This window comes from Bombyx mandarina, chromosome 13, assembly GCF_030267445.1.
Source record: "Bombyx mandarina strain Sakado chromosome 13, ASM3026744v2".
Lineage (NCBI taxonomy): Eukaryota > Metazoa > Arthropoda > Insecta > Lepidoptera > Bombycidae > Bombyx > Bombyx mandarina.
The window spans coordinates 15675749-15695957 of record NC_143220.1 but is presented as its reverse complement, the minus strand read 5'-3'; the positions used below and the strand labels follow the sequence as shown (position 1 = coordinate 15695957).

General features: G+C 34.1%; 3 protein-coding genes across 3 annotated transcripts; all 3 read right to left on the bottom strand.

Annotated features, from left to right (window-relative positions):
* Nucleotides 1–2439: 2439 nt before the first annotated feature.
* xit (ALG6/ALG8 family glucosyltransferase xit) lies at nucleotides 2440–12145 on the bottom strand. Its single transcript, XM_089732561.1, has 9 exons — nucleotides 9814–12145; nucleotides 8504–8740; nucleotides 8141–8413; nucleotides 7119–7266; nucleotides 6277–6519; nucleotides 5996–6101; nucleotides 4117–4315; nucleotides 3088–3174; nucleotides 2440–2998 (listed from the first exon to the last, which is right to left on the bottom strand). Exons 2-9 carry the CDS (start codon nucleotides 8560–8562, stop codon nucleotides 2521–2523), a joined length of 1593 nt encoding a protein of 530 aa, XP_089588687.1. The 5' UTR covers nucleotides 8563–8740; nucleotides 9814–12145; the 3' UTR covers nucleotides 2440–2520.
* Nucleotides 12146–13001: 856 nt separating this feature from the next.
* Nucleotides 13002–14017, bottom strand: LOC114245030 (RWD domain-containing protein 2A). Its single transcript, XM_028177033.2, has one exon. It carries the CDS (start codon nucleotides 13949–13951, stop codon nucleotides 13100–13102), a length of 852 nt encoding a protein of 283 aa, XP_028032834.2. The 5' UTR covers nucleotides 13952–14017; the 3' UTR covers nucleotides 13002–13099.
* A 3259-nt stretch (nucleotides 14018–17276) lies between these two features.
* LOC149501683 (uncharacterized) lies at nucleotides 17277–19699 on the bottom strand. The gene has a single exon (XM_089732560.1). It carries the CDS (start codon nucleotides 19509–19511, stop codon nucleotides 17928–17930), a length of 1584 nt encoding a protein of 527 aa, XP_089588686.1. The 5' UTR covers nucleotides 19512–19699; the 3' UTR covers nucleotides 17277–17927.
* Between the last annotated feature and the right edge of the window lie 510 nt (nucleotides 19700–20209).

Genomic DNA, 20209 nt, shown 5'->3' with positions numbered 1-20209 from the left:
GACTCGAATCTCGCCAGACCTCCCTCGGAGCTCTCGGACAGTAGCAATCATTAGCAATACCTCTATCCCAATCTTCATACTGGTGGTAGGACCTCTTGTGGGCCCGCACGGGTAGGTACCACCACCCAGCCTATTTCTACCGTGAAGCAGTGATGCGTTTCGGCTTGAAGTGTGGGGCAACCGTTGTAACTATACTGAGACCTTAGAACTTATATCTCAAGGTGGGTGGCGCATTTACGTTGTAGATGTCTATGGGCTCCAGTAACCATTTAACACCAGCTGGGCTGTGAGCTCGTCCACACAACTAAGCTATAAATAATTAAAAAATATATTGAACGTTGCTGTATGCCTTAGGTAATATGAATTCAAAGATATATTTTTTTAAATTAAACGCGTAGTTCTAAATTGTGTATTTACGAGCCGCTTGTACAGCCAACAAAGTCGGAAACATTGTGTAATAATATCGAAGTCTGCGTCTGTGTAGTATTCAGTGGTAGGGAATATTTTAAGCTAGCATTGACTTCTTTTTTATTGCTTAGATGGGTAGACGAGTTCACAGCCCACCTGGTGTTAAGTGGTTGCTGGAGCCCATAGACATCTTCAACGTAAATGCGCCACTTACCTTGAGGTATACGTTCTAAGGTCTCAGTATAGTTACAACGGCTACCCCACCCTTCGAACCGAAACGCATAACTGCTTCACGGCAGAAATAGGCGGGATGGTGGTACCTACCCGTGCGGACTCACAAGAGGTCCTACCACCAGTAACATGACTGATATCAGCATCCTGCTTTCTGCTTATGCGTACTGCATGCAGTGAACGATAAACATTCTTAGATTAATAACAATTATTTTTTTCCTTTTGCTTAAAATATATTTTTATCAGACGTTGCTGCTGATGCTCAAACTATAAAACGTTTCATTATCACATTTCGAAAACGATGAATTTAAGAAAACTTGTTTTATTTGTCGAACACGCGTACATACAATGTAGGTATACTAAAGGTAATAAAATGCCAAATCACCAATCTGAATGAACAACTCCTTCCGCTCCATTTCACTTTTATTTTCAAACTTCCAACTCGATGAGTCGAACGATTGAACCTATTCCGTACATAAACTTTATCCACAGTATCTACTCGCATGTGAATGGAAAAAAAAATCGCATTCGTCCATAGCTTTGTTTATTTTAATTAAGATTTTACATATTGTGTCGTGATTGTATATGAGATAATAACAAACAAATTTTTTTTAAGAAAATTATATTTTACAATAGACACAGTATTGACAATAGTTAACACAAACCAATCACAGTCAATTTCCTATTGATGTCGTCGATCACTAACCCTTGTTCTCTTTTCACTTAGGTTCAAACTACGCCTCGTTTATTATTTACAAAAGTTTATTAGGTTTACGATTTTTTTATTTTCATCAGGTAGATTATTGGTGTTCCATAGTGTTAACAGTAATATAGTGTTAATCCTTCATAGTGAAAGTTATTCATGAATTTAATTGATACGTATGTACTTGGCAAAATCGGTAACATGCCAGAATAATTTGAATCCCGATACAGTCGAATCACTCCAGAGGAGCAAGTCGGTATACCAAACATTTTACCTATTATGCCACAGACGCATAAAAGAATTTTCTAATTCCGAAAAATCGATATCCGATTAACTTTCAACGGGTAATATCGGATGGTGTGACGAGACGAACATTTAACATATCAAACGATTAGAGTACTTTTATAATTAAATTTTAGACAAAGCATTTGGAGGATCGCAATGAACACGCAAATGTGCTCAGGTCGTTAGAGGGGGGGCCTTAAAAGTTAGTTCTTGTATAAAAAATAAAGTGTTACTAAACGCAAAAAAAATTTTGACATGATAAATTCTTGGTTCTTCCAGTAAACTCAATAATTAAACTATCTATAGCCTGTCTATTATCATTCACCATTCATAGTCTTTCACTAAAAATTACTCAATTTAGATGAGCCGTCTTAAGTGATACCGCCTTAAGGTGGCCCGACCCACCCCTGGAGAAACCCCCCGATGAATATTCATACCGCGATCGACGTGCGCGCTTTATTCACTGTAAACACGCGTACGTGTCCTCTCCTGTTTCTCTTGTATTACGTAAATATCCAATCTATTCTTTTAAATTATTAAACACAGGGACGAAGAAGGTAGGTGCGGTGAATTAACGAAAGTATCCACCCGCCTATATATGTCGGCAGGAAAATTTATGACCTCGAACATATTTACCATTCGAGGGGGGATTCAGTGATCAATCTCGTCACTATTTCGAAGGTATTAATGTTGTATGTAACGTTCACGATATAGGGAATGTTTTGGTAAATTGTGGATTAGCCTTTACCTGACACATGAATACGGCATATCAGAGCTTCTAATATTACTAAAGCATTCAATGAAATACAAGATACGTGTTTAGAACATTTTTTATTGATTCAAATTTAATCTCCCGATCTTTTTTCTGTATTCAAAGTTAATAAAATACATAATTATTTGCTTTTCCTTATATTGTATGACGAAGTGCCTTGGCCGAACGTCGGAACTTTACTTACGTTAAAAGTTAAAAAATAATGGTAGTATTTGATCCAAAAATAAAAAACGCCCAGCGCACAATACGTGGACGTCATCATTAGTGGTAGGAATGGCAGCGTTTTGTCTAAGCCCCATGCAACATGTAGCATATTTTCGTAAACGCACAATAAAATAAGACCGTATATGTAAATAGATTCAAACGGTCCAATCATCGGCAGTCTCATGAAACGACGTCTCCGTTTCTTAGTAGCTTTCGTTTCAACTGTATACAAAGCTGGAACGTTACCAAAAACAATCGCTACGTGTGTCAATAGAAGAAATATTTTTATTGACAACAAATTTTTCGGATATAGAAGCGGAAAAAGTGAATAGTGACCCACGGTTGAGAGTAAAATGAATAATCTTCCGTCCACGTCGCCAAGAACCGACAGAAAACTGAAACGAATAAAACAATGAACGGATACAGAATAAATAATTAAAAAAAAAAGAAACGCAATAAACAATTATTTTTCCTAAACTCTTACCTCAACGGTATTATAATCATCAAAATTGCTTTCTCGTGAACATGCCAACCCAGCATAAACGAACAAGTCGCACAGACGACAATACATCTATGGAACAAAAAATACCAACATATGAACACAATTATCGAAGCTTACCTGTTTTAGTTTCATATAAAAAAAATCGATTTTTTTTATTATTGTAAATTAGTACTGGTAACATCATTTTCGCGTTTATTGCATTTGAAATAAATAAATAAATAACCACCCTTCGTTAATTAAGAAATTACTTTATATGCTTCAAATGGAGTACGGAATTCACTCGAACTATAGACATAGGTACTAATTATAATTGATGCTCTCCACTCCACAACATATCGAGGGGTGAAAAGATACTTGGTTAAAGCGATATTTTTCAACTTACACGAGGGCCATTTAAAGTTTAAATTATAGAAAAAAATATTATAACAAAAAACTTCTTCGGCTATTTGAATGGAGTAAACTTAATTGAAATTCAATAAAAAACATCGAATTGTTGATACTAACACCAAATAAAACGGACCTTTAATTACAAAGATACATCGTCTTTTCGCATTAAAAGTGTACAATTTCCAAAAATATTCTAAATTGAGTTAATATGAGGAATAATTTGGCATCACCAGTATTTTTCTTATAAATACTGTCAAAAGAGCGTAGTTTCGTTTTTTTTTTTTGTTTACCTACATTTTGTCTACTATAACAAAAATAATACATAATTTTATCTCACTATAAAAGACAGATAATGTAACTGGTAAAAAATAAAAAATAAAAGTTGGCAAGAAGATTAATATCAAAAATATCACATGTTAAACCTTTAAAACACTCTCTCAAAATTTGTAAGTTTTGAGATTATACAGTTTTAATGCGAGAATGTGTGTGATGATGAGAGATGAAATAATGTCGTGTATTAAGCGAAATGTCGTTTAAACCAAATAGCCAAATAGATATACAGGCAGTAGGTTGCCACCAACGGGCGTGGACTTACAACTATACCAGCAGCTGTTCGTAATTTACCTTATAAAACAAATAGGTCTGTATCTTCTGTCCGCACAAAGACACCACATCTTGTACAATGCGGGCATCATAGACAAACAGGTCATTATAAAAGTGAAACTCGGAGTAATTGATGGTAAAACTGAATGGTCGTATTCTTGCACTAGCCCTCCTGTCATCGATGCTTCCGATTTCGGTATGTTAATTCCATATTTTGTCACTAGAAAATTAAAAGATTATAATATATAGGTTTACAAAATTCTTATATACTTAGTTTTTAAAATATCATTTCTACCCTCTTTTAATTCATCTACTTTCATGATGTTCCTGTGTGATGTAAAATAGCTGTTGATTGACTTACTTGGCTTTTATCACACAATCATAGCATGTTCGATTAATAAAAACTACTCTACAACTATTTGATTTTAAATTGATGGCCATACTTTAATTTTTATTTTAAGCCAGTGACTGTGGTTCTCAACTAGTCACTCTCAAAAGTCCTGAATACCACTTCGTAAACGAGCTACCACTCTATCGATTTCCGCAGCCTCTGTGTATCTGTGGATACACTTAGCGGAAACTAATAAAAATGCAACTTAACATCCTTAAAAATTTATCAATGTTAAGGAAATATCAGTGGTGATGCACTTCTTAGCCCACTGTCAAATAAATACCTAGGCGTACTCTCGACAGAGGGATGACATTCCACCCCCACATTAGGTCGGTATGCGACTGAGCCGCGTTCATACTAGGACGCCTCTATTCGATGGTTTGCAAGGGAAGTAACGGTGTTTCCCGAGAGCTATGACATGTCGTTCTTCAAACGAGGCTTGTGGAGAGTATTAAGCGGTAGGCAGCGGCTTGGCTCTGCCCCTGGCATTGCTGAAGTCCATGGGCAACGGTAACCACTCACCATCAGGTGGGCCGTATGCTCGTCTGCCTACAAGGGCAATAAAAAAGGGAAAAAAAAGAAGTAAATTGTCGATGACATGGACCTAGCTAGAGTCCATATCAGTAAGTATCTATAATTTACATCAGTGCGCCATTTCCAAAAAGCGGCACGACACGAGAACCCTCTCATCGTGGCCACCAGTAACCACATTCCTGATCCTGCAGACCAAACGGTCAACATCACCCAAAACACGTCACTTCGGATCCTCTCGATCCACTAACGGTGCTTTTAGGTACCCCAAGCACCGATCATCGTTCTCGTCGAACCCATCGCTTGCGACGAAGGGCTCGGCGAGTAAATTAACCCACAGACACAGCCCACTGAGTTTCACGCCGGATCTTCTCAGTGGGTCGCGTTTCCGATCCGGTGGTAGATTCTGCAAAGTACTGCTCTTGCTAGGGCTAGTGTTAGCAGCGCCTCCAGGTTTGAACCCCGAAAGCTCACATACATGTTAGGGTTTCGCTGACATAGCCTTTCGAGGCTCAGCTTAGGTAGCATAAAAAAAGCACCTCTTTAAAGTTCCGATGTCTTTCATTTAACTGGCTCGATGGTGCAGTAGTTAGCGCCCTTGTTTGACTGTTACTTCGAGTCGTAGGTTCGATTCTCACATCGAGCAAACATTCGTGTGAAGAACACATCTGTTTACTCCTTGTCTATGTGTGTTTATTATATAGATATATGTATACGTATCTATATATGTATATACATTTATTTATATGTTTATAGGTATTTACATCAATGATTGGTTCCCATTATATGTACTTATATGTAGGTATTGCCAGAAATATAGCTGTGCTTAGCATTACCAATTTACACCAATAAAGGTTTACTCCTAATCCTAACGAGACCATCAAATTAAAATATTATACTGGAATACATGCAAAATCACTTTTTACATTAATCTATATATCTATTAATATAACTAAAAATTAAAACAAAAATACTTACATAAAAATACTAATAATTTATCACCTAAATTGTACAGAGCCCAGAAATTGGGAGCCCAATATGCGTGGCAAAGTCCTCTTTTAAATGGAAATAATCTGACTAAAATCTAAAATAAAATGATTCCATATGAACATTCATTTTAGAATAATATAGTTTAACTTTTAAACACATATTGTCAGAATTTGTTAACTTTGGTAGCAATAGTCATCTAAAAGCAAACAAAATAAGGCTCTATCAAATAATGGAACCAGAATAATTAAATAAAATAAAAAATTACTCACCTGATTCAAATGGTCTAAAAATGGTCCAAACGATAAAGTAAATACTGATACAACAACAAATGCCAGTTTAATAAAATTTGTTATTGAAAAGGAATACCAAGCTGTGTGAACTCCGTCTATTGATGAAAGAGTGAAACAGTATGCTCTTAACAAATATACCACATACACTGGGGCAATATATAAAAATATATGTTTAAAGTTAAGTAACATAGCAAACCAGAATGCTGCTTGTAGATGATTACACTGAAAAATAAATAAAAAATTATCATAACTTTTAGTAGTTCAAGAAAGAAAACACATTTTTTTTTGACACAGTTTCAGATGTTGAATAGCTGTTAATCAATTCCTAATATTTCATTTTAATAACTTCATGGTCCTTGAGCACCACAACAAGAGTTACACCATCACCTTGAGACCCGATGTTATAGTCTCCATTGTATTATGATAACAACTGTTCTAAAAGTCAAACTTAAATGCATGACATCTATGTAGCAAAAATAGGCACATTAATCACAGTTGTGTACACGTGTGAAGGCTAGTTTAAATTGATTTCTCCCTTGCCAATGAATTATAGATGATGATTGATTCAGCTATTTTATAATTAGGTAGTTATATTTAATCTAATTACTCATATTATATAGGAACATCAAGCAAATACATACCCTTGTCATGTTTGATATAGAAAACAGAAAAAACCATATAAAAATCCATTATATTGAAAGTGTATATGATCAACCATCAGCAAGCCAGGGTTGGACACTAATATTCAGCTATTTTATAAATAGGTAGTTATATTTAATCTAATTACTCATATTATATAGGAACATCAAGCAAATACATACCCTTATCATGTTTGATATAGAAAACAGAAGAAAACCATATAAAAATCCATTATATTGAAAGTGTATATGATCAACCATCAGCAAGCCAGGGTTGGACACTAATAAAATAAAAACTAATAGCTTTCCATTGCTGACTAGATTTGAGCAACTGAAAAAAAATTACATTAAATTGAAAGTATTTCTTTCCCAACACTACTAAGGATGTAAGGAAATCAAGGGTGAGCACCTATTAGCATTATGCTTAGTAATTAATGAACAACTCATTAAAGCAACAATTGTCAAGTGTAACTTTCCATAACTTAATGCAATTCTAGCATCATCATCATGTTATCAAACTGTCCAAACATAGTTTCTTTTTTTATTGCAACAAAGGTAGATGAGTATGTACCTAGTGGTAAGTGGCCACAGTCACTCATGGGCATCATAATGCCAGGGGCAAAGCAAAACTGCTACCTATGACCAAGTGTTGACAGCGGCTTCACTCACTATATCTAGTAAATCAGATTTCTATTATACTGAGATAACTAACATAAATACAGTGCGCTTTGATACATTGAAACACCACCATCTATCAACCTACATTTTCCCATTACCATTTTTTCTACATAAGAGTGAATTTGAAATTTTGTGGGACAAGTAATTGTTACTGTTTCTTTTAAGCAATGAATATTAAAATGTTATCACTCTATTGCCTTTTTGTTTGAGATGTTATAAGTACGATATGAATATGAGGAATATGTTTTCAGTAAAAGATTTCAAACCTTTTTTTAACCCTTTAAGGATGTAATATCATAGACAGGTTTATGAGATGTTACTGTCACTTGATATTGCAAATACTTAGTTAATAATGGGTCAACTAGATGGTGACAAATTAGTCAGTCAGAGCTAATAATTTTGGCAATTAAGTGAATGCAATCTGCATCATAAGTAATTTCAGTAAAAAACCATAGATTAAATCACTTTATTAAGTGATTTAAAATCATTATTATATCATGGTAAACAGCTAAATAATATCAACATACCTTTTAACACTAAAAATGTAAACAAAGTCTAAAAAAATCACAGACAATCTTTGGAATAGCACGGCCATATCAGATTTATAATTTAGATTTTCTATTTTTATCATTTTGGGATCAAAATATTTTGCTACAATAGACAAGCCATATTCTAGCCAGGCAAAGAGTGGAGGGTAGTCCAGTGTCCACTCTGATGTCGATTCGTAATACCACTCTTCGACGGAAACATTATTCGTGATAGCCAACCAATTTCGATGCACTTCAAAGTCTGTTGAATGACTAAAACAAATTGAAAAACAATTCATTTATTTATAAGATATGCATAATATGAAAATTTGCAGTTGTAAAATGCAATATATGTATACTCACTATAATGGTATGAACATAAACTTAACGGCTGTAACTATTAGTACTACTTGGGTAATCATCTTTAACACTTTTTCATTTACCTACAGTAACACTCACAAAGTCTAATAAAATAATAAAACACACCGGGATAATTTGTAAACATAACCTTCTATTGTAATTGCATTTTATTTTTCTAATGGGAAAGGCGAAGGTGTCACACCAACGGCTTAATGTTTTGTAATTCTATTAAAAAAATATCTGGAACCAAATAAAATGAATTTGATTAATTTGAGAACAATGTAGACGGTAGAACACTTCGAGGAAGAGACATTAGTCATTAGTCAGAAGTTCAGAACAAGTGGCCGTCAAATACATCTTAAATATTAAGTCTACCTATTATCTATGACTCAGAATGCGAATGCCTCAATCTCTTCCACAGGCCGCGAAGATCGTAGCAAGTAAAAGAGTTTTCTGCAGCAATGCGTTTCGGTTTGAAGGGTGGGGTAGCTATTGTAAACAACACTAAGACCTTATAGAACTTATATCTCAAGGTGGGTGACGTTGTAAATGTCTATGGGCTCCAGTAACCACTTGACACCAGGTGGGCTGTGAGCTCATCCACCCATCTAAGCAATATGTGAAAGTATGAAAGTGCACAAATGTGAGAATATGCAACAAAGCCGCTGGACGCAACTTCTCGGTATCCTGAAAGTCCACTGAAAAATTTTCAGTAAATGAGCACCATTTTACTGAGACTATATTTCATTACATATCATCTCGACACCTCCATGCAATAAAATTGTAACTCATTTTTTGAGATTTTTGGTAAGAGTAAAATGAAAATTCCAAATATCATAGCTATTCAAGGTTTCACTCTACAATCTTCGAAAGTGTTGTTATCCTATGTTTTTAATGTACACTATTGTCATGTACTTTAAGATTATAAAAAAAAGGTTGTTTTCATGGCTTTTCATGACTTACGTGAAAAACAATGCCTAGTCAAGTCACTTGAGTTACAGTGACAAACATTGTATGTCTGAGTTACGTCCTTTATTTTTTTACTTATTATGTTTTTTATCTTTTCAAACAACTGTAACTCTGAGTTACAATTTTATTGCATGAAAATTGTATGTAAACGTTCAATTGTTTTTCATACAAATAATTGCAAATTTCTTAAAAATCCTATCATAATGGACATAAGTCACTATAACAGTATTAATATTAATTAAAATATTTGATTGTAAGACTAAAACTGCAGCTTACTGACAAAATTTATTAAAAGTTAATTAGAACAAACACTTATTAAAGCATTGCACGCAGTACCTACCTACCATTTAAAATCAGCCGCTAATGACAGGAATAACAAAAAAAATCAACTCCATTTTCTTGTTTGGTAACATTAATAAAATAGAACTCAATAACAATTAATGTTCATCATCACTTTTGTTATCTTCAGCTAATTGAGTTGAATGTGGAAGATTTAAGTAAAATTCTGGAATCGCGTTGCACTTGCATAAACTTACGAGATCTTTAAAATTTCCTGTGGAAATTGGGAGTATTTTATCGTTGAGTAATATTTTTTTTATTGCTTAGATAGGTGGACGAGCTCACAGCCCACCTGAAGTTAAGTGGTTACTGGAGTCCATAGACATCTACAACGTAAATCGTAAATGCGCCACCCACTAAAACGGGTAACGGAATACTTTCTTCCTCTGGCTGTTCACGTGAGTTGTTTCTTTAATTCTTGTCGATTTTTAATGCGTTTCCAAGCAAGGTTAATAGTTAGATATTGGCTGCTTAAATAATCATATTGGAAATATATTAAATCTTGGTTTCCTTTTTCTATTTTAATGTGTTTTAATTTAGACCACATTACTTTTTCTCATAACTATCCAAGTTGTTTTTATCCGTCAGAAGCCTTTAAAATCTAGAATTACATTCTGATCTAATTCAGCTACGACTAAGGCTCGCATGTTGTTATAGCACATCTAATTAAAGTGATCCATTGCTCTAGTACGTAAATAATTTGATTTTTGTTCCGTAGTTCAGTCAATGCATGCATGGCATATCCTTCAGATTGCGAATGTCCAACTTCAAAATAGTTATGTATAATCGATATGCCAAATATTTTACACGCATAGGAAACATAGCTATTATTATTCGGTTATGGTTTTGTCCGTCACAGCAATTAGAAAAAAGTTAAATATGCGAAAGCCTTCTTCATATTTCTGTTTAATAAAAAGAAACACAGCCTGTTGTCTCGTTCCATACGTACGAATATCCTTTGGACTTTCCTAAATTTAAGATGGTAAAATTATATACAGCAAATTTCCTTCTATAGTAAAATAATGAAACTTCAGACCGGGGTGTTGTCAAAACATTATGTAAGTCATAAATGGCTGTGACTATGCTTGGATTTCTTTTGGATTGAAACTTATAAGTCAGATACAGAGGTTTTGGCTTATGAAATTCTATCTTGTATTCTTTATAAAACATATCTTTATACTGTCTAGAATTTGACACTTGTTCTGTTGGACAATTAACTTTCATCCGATCAACATAAAGTCCATATAATTTAGAGTATGTTAAAAAGTATAATTTGTAAAGTATAATTTGAAAGTTCTTTTTCTTACGTTATGGGAATCAATTCTAGGGGTTAATGATAATAATTTCTGACAGAATCTTTCACTGCATCTGGGATCAGATTTGTTCCACTAGACTTCCTCTCAAATCCCTTGTTATAATTCCTGTCCCTCCTGCATCTATCTCCTTGTAAATAGTTTGCAACCACATGTCGGTAATACAGAGAGTGTCGAAAATCATATTTTTACAAAACCTTTTCTTGTCGCCATCAGTATATAAATAGTAATTAAAGGACCAATGACGTCGTGAGTGACAAATAACTGATGTTGTTATTTATTTTCGTTAAACTCTGTCTACACATCTACATACAAAATTTACTTGCCTTGACTCAGACACCAAAAATCTTTAAAAATCGCATATCTCGCCGTTTCCGATATCCTTTCTTTACAATTTTTAATCATGTAAACCGCATACACAATGCAAGTAAACTCGGGCGACAAGATCGTAATGCATCTTAGGGGTCAGGCCCACACAAAAACTAATATCAAAGTCCGTGCAAAAACATTGTAACTCAGGTTACAATGTTGTATGGTATTTTATGTTCATAAACTCCAGAGTCATGCTGTGCAAAGATTGTAAATAAAGTTACAATTTTGTTGTATGTCATTGATTAGATATTCGTAATATTTTGTGTATTGTAAATAAAGTTACAATAACCTTGCAGGTTAATCTGTTTTTTTTGGGGATTTACAATGCTTTTACCTCTTTCATAAAATCAAATTGAATAGGCGTAGAGTTACAATTATTACACAGAAAAAATCCTTTTTCTTTTTGTATAAGAATAGCATTGTAACTCAAAATTTGTAAAAAAATGAGTTACGATGTTGTTGCATGGAGGTGTCGATCTCATCTCACTTCTTTTATTTTCATTCCAGTTGATTAATGTCTCAAGTTAATCATCTTCATTTCATTTCGTTTCACTCCATATTATTATGTTTCATAACATGTAAAAATAACAATATAAATTAAAATAAGACATGTCTAAAAGTCCAGGTCATAAAATCGTTTAAAAAAAAGGACAGAACTTGACAGAATGACAGAAGTCTCAAGCATAGATTATACACTTAATATATTCGAGATTTCGAGAGTCAGAACTCTCAAATATATTAAGTGTATAATCTATGGTCAGAACTCAGATGGCAGAGGCACATGGGAAAAAATCGCACTTTTTTTCTTTCAGGAGTTTCAGGCGGGTCTTGATTGTATCTCATGTTATAATTACAAAAACACAGTTGAATAAGCCATATTATCAATTAATGTTTGTCTTATCCTCCTGATTATTGTCCACTTTATTTCTTGCAATGATTTTTTGTCTCCTACCTTTAACCTTACCCTACATGATATTATCGTGCCGAAGAACGAGCCTGATTAATTCTCGCAACATGTTCATTCGCCAAAGTAGTTTTTTTTGTTCTGTATACAAAGGTATACCATACCGTACCGTAAGATAGGTATCACCATCCTTATATGTTTACTGTGTAATAGTTCAGTGACCAAGTAATGCCTAGCCATTACAAATTGTAATTGAGATTTCAACATCAGTCTCAAGGTGGGTACCAGCATATAATGTGTTATGTCTGTGGGCTTTGGTAACCAGTTAAGATCAGGTCGGTCATAAGATCATTTCCATAAAGTAGTGCATAAAAAACTTAAGATGAAAGCTTCAGTGAAGTTGTTCCCTATTTCTACTAAGGCATTACGAAGGCTTATCAGAGTGCTAGCTTTTAAAAATAACCTGTATTTTACAGAACCCACCTAGGCTGTTTGGCAGCAGCCTCCAAATGGAGGACAGCCACTGACCAGTTGGGCTCTATTGCCATGTGAAATTGTTTTACGCCACCAAAGGATTACCTACATCAATGATGAAACATTCAAAGATGTGGAATATAAAATTTAAATCTATTGCAATATTGAAACATATAATTTATTAGTCTATCAAGAAATATTTAGTAATAGAAAAAATAATTGCTATGGTCATAATCCAAATAATTCATTAAATATTGACTGAAAACCATTCAAGTTCATGAATTTGGAAAACTCACTCATGTTAGAAAATTTTGTGTTATTGTTAGATTGAAATTGTAATTCCTCAAAATTAGTAAACTTTCTATCATTTTCTAAACATTTTAAAACCTCTGATTTCTGAATAACTAATTTCTGCCAATTTAAACATTTGATCTCCCTCCACCAATCTTCACAGTCTTTTGTTTCACCTTCAATGCACACTATTCCAGGTTTACCGGGCAAACAGAAGCCAGTCAAATTTAACTCTTTTGCTTTCTTCACAATCTTTTCTCTCTTTTTCTTGTTGTATATATGATGAGAATACACCCAAAGTCTTGAAAACTTTTCATCAAATAATTTTGAAGTATTCGTTTCTTCTGCAGGAAGTACTTCTGATAGTTTTATATCCTCAATATGTTCTTGTATCCATGTTATCATTGTGTATAAACACAACTCGCCTCTGTTAATAGTTTTCATAAATTCTTGCAGTTGACTATTGATCAGAGTTTCTTGCATTCGATTTAGTTGATTACATCTAATGTATACATCTGGTCCTTCTTCTGGGTAAAAACTTGGAAGATTGATTGAAATTTCAATTTTAAATTGATTGTTAAAAAGATTTAACGTAAAATCTAAATTATCAGGAACATATTCAGAATTATTCTCAATAAAAGACTTAATGTCTTTTATGTTTTTATTACATAAAATTAAATCCCCTTTATTGGGATACATTGATTCTAATAATTCTAATTCACTCAATTGCTGCGTTAAGCACTCAACAAATCGTTCTTTACTTGAATTATTTGTTCCTTCAATATCCATTTTACGAAGATAAAGAATTCAGAGGAACTTTACTAGGTACATACCTATTTACTGATAAAAATATGTTATAATAGTGGTTTTTTTTTTTTTTTAATTTGACTCGCACGGTTTGTGCATTTGCCACTACTAGTGTGGAAAAGGTAGGGAAACCAGTTTTATTTAGGAATCAATTGGAAGGTTCGAAATTTGGAAAGGATATGTACGTAATAGGATAATAATATATAATAATGCCTAAGAGTTCATAATATATAGTGATTGGGTATAAATAAAAAGAATATTATATTTTAAAACTATTTACATTTTAATATTATTACTAAATAAAAAATTTGATATCAAGTTATACAAATCAGAATTTATAGTACTTAATAATGTAGGGATTGATGTGGGAAGAGGAACCCGGAGGTTTATCAGGGAATTTATGAATGAGGAACAGTCACGTAGGAGGCATCCAAAGAAAATGTGATTCAAGTCCTCCTCACCAACGCCACAAGCACACAAACTGTTGTTAATGACACCGAGTTTAGCAAGGTGAGAAGCTGTACAAACATGTCCCAATCGCATTCTTATAATACAGGAAGTTGCAAGCTTACATAGACTAATTTTACAGAACCACATTTTTAGAGGAATTCGTTGGTGTATATTTTTATAATAACGGCCTTTATGGCAGCTAGAGCTATTCCAAATACTTTCCCAAGACCTCAGTAAATGGTCTTTAGGAGTGGAAAGAAGGTCAGACACAACATTTTTGTAAGGTGACATATCACCACTATTTATCGCATCTCTCGCAAATTTATCAGCTATTTCATTCCCAAGTATTTTGTGATGGCCAGGTATCCACACAAAAAGAACATCATAACCTTTGAGCTTACAATTTAGAAGTAGCTGTCGACAGTCCATTATATAAACACAGGTTAAACAAGATTTGAAAGGAAATTTCTGCAAAGCTTGTAGAGTACTTTTCGAGTCTGTGAAGATGATGGATTTGTTAAGTTTTGCAAGTAGAATATATTCTAGAGATTTTAGAATACCAAAACACTCTCCAGAAAACACTGTTGTTTCGGGGGGTAGTTTTATTTTTTGGTGAATATTATACTGCTGATGATAAACAGCTACTCCAACTGTGCCAGAGAGTGCGTGTTTAGACGCATCGCAGTAGATATAGTGCCAGTCTGCCCAATCTCTATCCGTTACAAATTTTATTTCAGTGTTAGCGTTTTGGTGGTTCTTCAGGATTTCAAAAGTAAAATTTATTTTAGGAAGATTGACAAGAGCTTCGTAGCTGACGGAAAATATAGGTAGAAACTGTGAGCGATGAGTGGGAGCTTGTAATGAAATAAATTTATGGAAACTAATAACTAAGCACGGTGGAGATTTATGGGACCAATAGGAAGAGCATTTAACTTTTTCTGACAATTTTTTTAGTTTGTGATAGAGAGGATGGTTAGAAAATTGGAGAGCTCGAAATAAAAATTTGTCACATAAAAACTGTCTGCGTAATTTTAATGGGGGGTCTAAACATTCTACTTGCAAAGCATTAACAGGGCTGGACTTCATAGCTCCGGTCACAATACGCAACGCTTTAGATTGAATGGCGTCTAACTTACTTAAGCCTACAACGCTACATGGTTCTAAAAAACATGTCCCGTAATCTAATATGCTTCTTATAATTGCATTATATAAGAGTTTTAATGTGAAGGGATGGGATCCCCACCAAACACCTGAGAGGCATCGTAATATGTTTAATAATCGTTCACATCTAGTGGAGACATAATAACAGTGAGATAATCCTGACAGCTTAGAATCTAATATGATACCCAAAAATTTTACTTCATTTTTTACGGGTATTATTTGTTCATTGTACAAAAGTGTAAATGGTGGCGGTAAACGCATCCTTGAGAACAATACTGAGCAACTTTTGTTTACACAAAGACTTAGGGAGTTGTTATCCAGCCATAGTTTCAAAAGTTCCAGAGCACAATTTAGAGAATAACTCAGTTTATTTACAAAGCGACCAGAAACATATAAGACTAAATCATCTGCATACTGCAGAATATTGGCTTTACTAGAAATATGAGATTCTAGGTCAAAGGTATATACATTATAAAGAAGTGGACTCAGCACCGAACCTTGGGGCAAACCTTTCCATGTAAGCCTTGTTATAACATTAGACTCATCAATATTTATTTGTATTTGTCTTTCAGAGAAAAGTTTATGAATAAAATTACAGAAAATTGGAGGCACTTTTAATTTACATAGTTTTGTATTTAAGATGTGAAGATCAACGTTATCATATGCGGCAGAGATATCTAGAAAGACTGCAAGAACAGATTCATTATTTGAGTAAGCTAATCTTACATCTGTAGAAAAAATACCTAAGCTATCCATGGTACTTTTTCCTTTCCTAAATCCATACTGACTTGGTGACAATAGACCTTGACTTTCGAGATACCATTCTAATCTATTTTTCACTAAATGTTCCGCTAGTTTACAGAGAACTGAGGCAAGGGCTATAGGTCTATAGGAGTTAGGATCTGATGGAGCTCTGTTTGGTTTTAAAATAGGGATAATTTCGTGAATTTTCCATGAAGCCGGGATTTCTCCGGAAGTTATGGTGGAATTGATAAGATGTAGCAGATAATTCAAACTTGAGTCGCCTAAATGTGCAATGAAAGAATATGGAATACCATCAATACCTGGTGCAGAATCTTTTACATAAGATAACACACCCTTTAATTCTATAACACTAAAAGGAGAAGCGAGATCAGCAAAATTACTTAATGGTGGAAAAAAAGAAAGGTGAGGTGATAAAATGGGCATTTGTGGAGTAAAAGGAGGGGCTAACTTGTCTAAGAATTTATCTGCCACAGACTCATCAAGAAACTGTGGCAAGGTTTCCTTAAATGCTGACCTAAATCTACGGATATTTTGCCAAATAGTCGATGGAGGAACATCAGGGGCTAAAGATGAGCAAAAAGCTCGCCAGCTATCCCATTTCTTTTTTTTAAATAATTTACGGGTATTATTAATTATCATGATTAGACTATCAAAATTTTCTGTAGTGCTGCATTCATTATATTTTATTTCAGCTTTTTTCCTCTCTTTCACTGCCGCTGAGCATTCACTATCCCACCACGGAGGAGAAGGTATATTATTAATTGATTTTTTAATGAGAAATGTTTGGTTTGCAGCCTCTATCATAGCCAAGGCCAAAGCATCAGCACAAACGGAATGATTATTTTTTTTTATATGAGGGAGCGAGGACACTTTCTTTGCAACATGCTCACGAAACGTTGTCCATCTGTCACTGTCAGTATCATTGCATATTTTGTATTTTAGTCTTGGTGGGCGTCTAAATTTTGTTCTAACTAATTTTTTGGGCAAAGTTATTAATATGGGGTAGTGATCACTGTCGTATGTAGAGGAAAGTGTTTTCCAAGTCAGTAAGGAAGCTAAGCCAGGGGTGGTTAACGATAGATCTGGAGCACTGATACCTTCATGGGGCTGAGTGCGCCGTGTTGCGACTCCTGTATTTAGGATGCAAAAGTTGTTAGAATCCAGTATATCCAATATTCTTGCACCATAGTAACTGGAATTGGTGCTACCCCAAGCTTGGTGCTGTGCATTAAAATCCCCTAATATTAAAACTGGTTTTGGGAGCTGTGATATAATTACTTCAATTTCGTCAAAGATTGATGATGTAGGATGTGGAATATACACCGAAACAAAACATATTTTATTAATACTTACTGCTATTATAGAGAAATCAATGCTATGGTTTGCAATAGGAATGTGGTCAAAAGGTATTGTATTATGAACAAGTAAAGCTACACCAGCATAGCCATCTGTTCTATCCTCTCTTACACATAAATATTGGGAAACTTTGAAGTTATAACCTGGTTTTAGCCAAGTTTCCTGTATTGCAATGATAACTGGTTTATACAAATTTATAAGGTGATAAATATCACTTTTTTTAGAGTTAATACTGCGGCAATTCCACTGAAGTATTGTTGATGGATCCATTATTGATATTATTCAAAAGGTTACTTACATTTATCATAGCAGCGTTGGACGGTTCAACCATATTTTTGGATTGAGTTAATGATTTAATTAAAACAATGATAAGATCCCTAGTTGACATATTTGATAAAGGCATATTATTTTCATTGAGTGAGCCAATTGTGGGCAAAGGAATGTCGTAGTCTTTGGTTAGTGCGGCATGAGCTTGTTTGTCATAGCCCTTACTATACTGTTTAGGAACACTATTTGACTGAATAAATACTGTTTTTTTATAAGAAGTGCTTGTTTTATTACTATTACCTTTAGATATATCAAAAGTATTTTTTAAAGGAGATGAAGGGGTTGCAATGGATGTTAAAACATCCGAATAGGATTTTGTCACAGGTGGGTGTAGCTTGGAAGCTTCAGCATATGAAATGCAATTATTTGCCATCAATTCTTTTATAGATTTTTGTCTACTAAATTCGGGACATTTTCTGTTGGTTGCATAATGTGAGCCTGAGCATAGACAGCATACTACATCATCCTTATCAATGTTGCAACTATCACCCGAATGATTGTTACCACACTTAAAGCAACGTGGAGTAGATCTGCATTGGACTTTAATATGACCGTAGCGGCAGCAGTTGAAGCATTGAACTGTTGGGAATATGTATAAATCAACTGGAAGGGAGTTATAACAAAGGAATATTCTCTTGGGTAAAACCTGGCCATCAAAAGTGAGAACCACTGTCTCTACTGGAACATAATTTGTCTTCCCTTCTACCACATTTTTCCTATTAATTCGGCGTACTTTTAATATATTTCCACATCCAAAAGGCACAGTGATATTTTTTATGATTTCGTCTTCGGACCATTCTGTTGGTACTCCTCTGACTACACCCATACGTGTTACAGATGAGGTAGGAATAAAGGCTTTACAATTGATTTGTTTTATTGCTTGATTCTCTAAGAAAGAGTTTGCGTCTGCATAGTTAGTGAAAGCTAAAACTAATCTATTTCTACCTATTTTTTTCAGGCTTCCATTAACTATGTTTTTAATGGATTTATTTTTTAAGAAACGGCCAAAAGAAATTGGATTGATACAAACATTGTCATTTGGACATGATTGTACCTTTTGGATGTGAATGGTGTAAGGAGCTGAATCACATGCTTCATATAATTTCCTACCGACTGGTGTGCGAGGTTCAGTTAGACTGGTATTAGTAACATCAATCTGCTTGGGCTGTGACGCTGGGATGGGTGCTAATTGAGGTGTCTTAAAAACTGTTGACGACTCTTTCTTCATAACATTTTCACAGTGGCAGTCACTTTCGCAAACAACATCGGAAGGCAATTTATGACGTCTCCTCTTTTTATTACAATGCCTACAAATTTTACGAGATAAGGCTCTTTTTCGTTTAGTACTTGTATTACTTTTGGTTTCTGAAGCATCTGTGTCTAATAAAGAGCTTTCAGTTTCCATTTCCGAGCAATCATTATTAATCGTGACAACATGAGACACCTGTGGGGTTGTCCCCCCAGGATCTTCAATGACATTCATCAGGGACTAAGAAAAAAAAATCATAAAACTTACCTACTGGCTCCAAATATATACAAATAACACAAAATATTAATAAATAAACTAAATTAATAATACTACCACTAGAATAATCCTATTATTTACACAATAAAATGAATTTTAAACAAAAGACGCCAAAAACATCACCGCCTACTTCAAAGTTTCCCGCGCTTTTCAATAGTGGTTTTAAATAATGAAAACGTATTTTTTTGGTCTACACCTTTTTTTTTTTTTTTTTTCTTCTTTTGGCAATAGCGTTTACTTTTTGCCAATGACGTAAATTAAAAGATTGGGAAACCAAGTTAAAATAGGTAGGAAGAAGTTTGAAACGGATCATAAAAATTTCATAAATATACATAAATACACTTACAAATCAAATATTTAAGCTTTAATGTGGTTCTGAAGGATGAAAGATGACAATATTTTATAAAATATACATGGATACATAATTATACAGGATGTACAGGTAGGAAAAGGAACATTAAGAGATATTAGATCATTCAGGAATGAGGAGCGGTCGTATAGAGGACATGAAAAGAAAATGTGATCTAGATCGACTAGATCACATACACCTAATTCTTCTTCTGTTTGATTTTGGCTTGCGTGGTTTGCGCATTTGCCACAAAGCAAAATAAAAACTTGGGAAACTACATAATAAAAAAATAAAAACTTGAACGGAT

Excerpts from the sequence above, each read along its gene's own strand:
- xit (XM_089732561.1), bottom strand. The coding sequence starts at position 8,562 with ATGATTACCCAAGTAGTACTAATAGTTACAGCCGTTAAGTTTATGTTC. Across the intron at positions 3,175-4,116 it reads AGACCTATTTGTTTTATAAG|ATGTATTGTCGTCTGTGCGA; the intron begins GTAAATTACGAA and ends TTTGTTCCATAG. Across the intron at positions 2,999-3,087 it reads ATGATTATAATACCGTTGAG|TTTTCTGTCGGTTCTTGGCG; the intron begins GTAAGAGTTTAG and ends TATTCGTTTCAG.
- LOC114245030 (XM_028177033.2), bottom strand. The coding sequence starts at position 13,951 with ATGGATATTGAAGGAACAAATAATTCAAGTAAAGAACGATTTGTTGAG.
- LOC149501683 (XM_089732560.1), bottom strand. The coding sequence starts at position 19,511 with ATGAATGTCATTGAAGATCCTGGGGGGACAACCCCACAGGTGTCTCAT.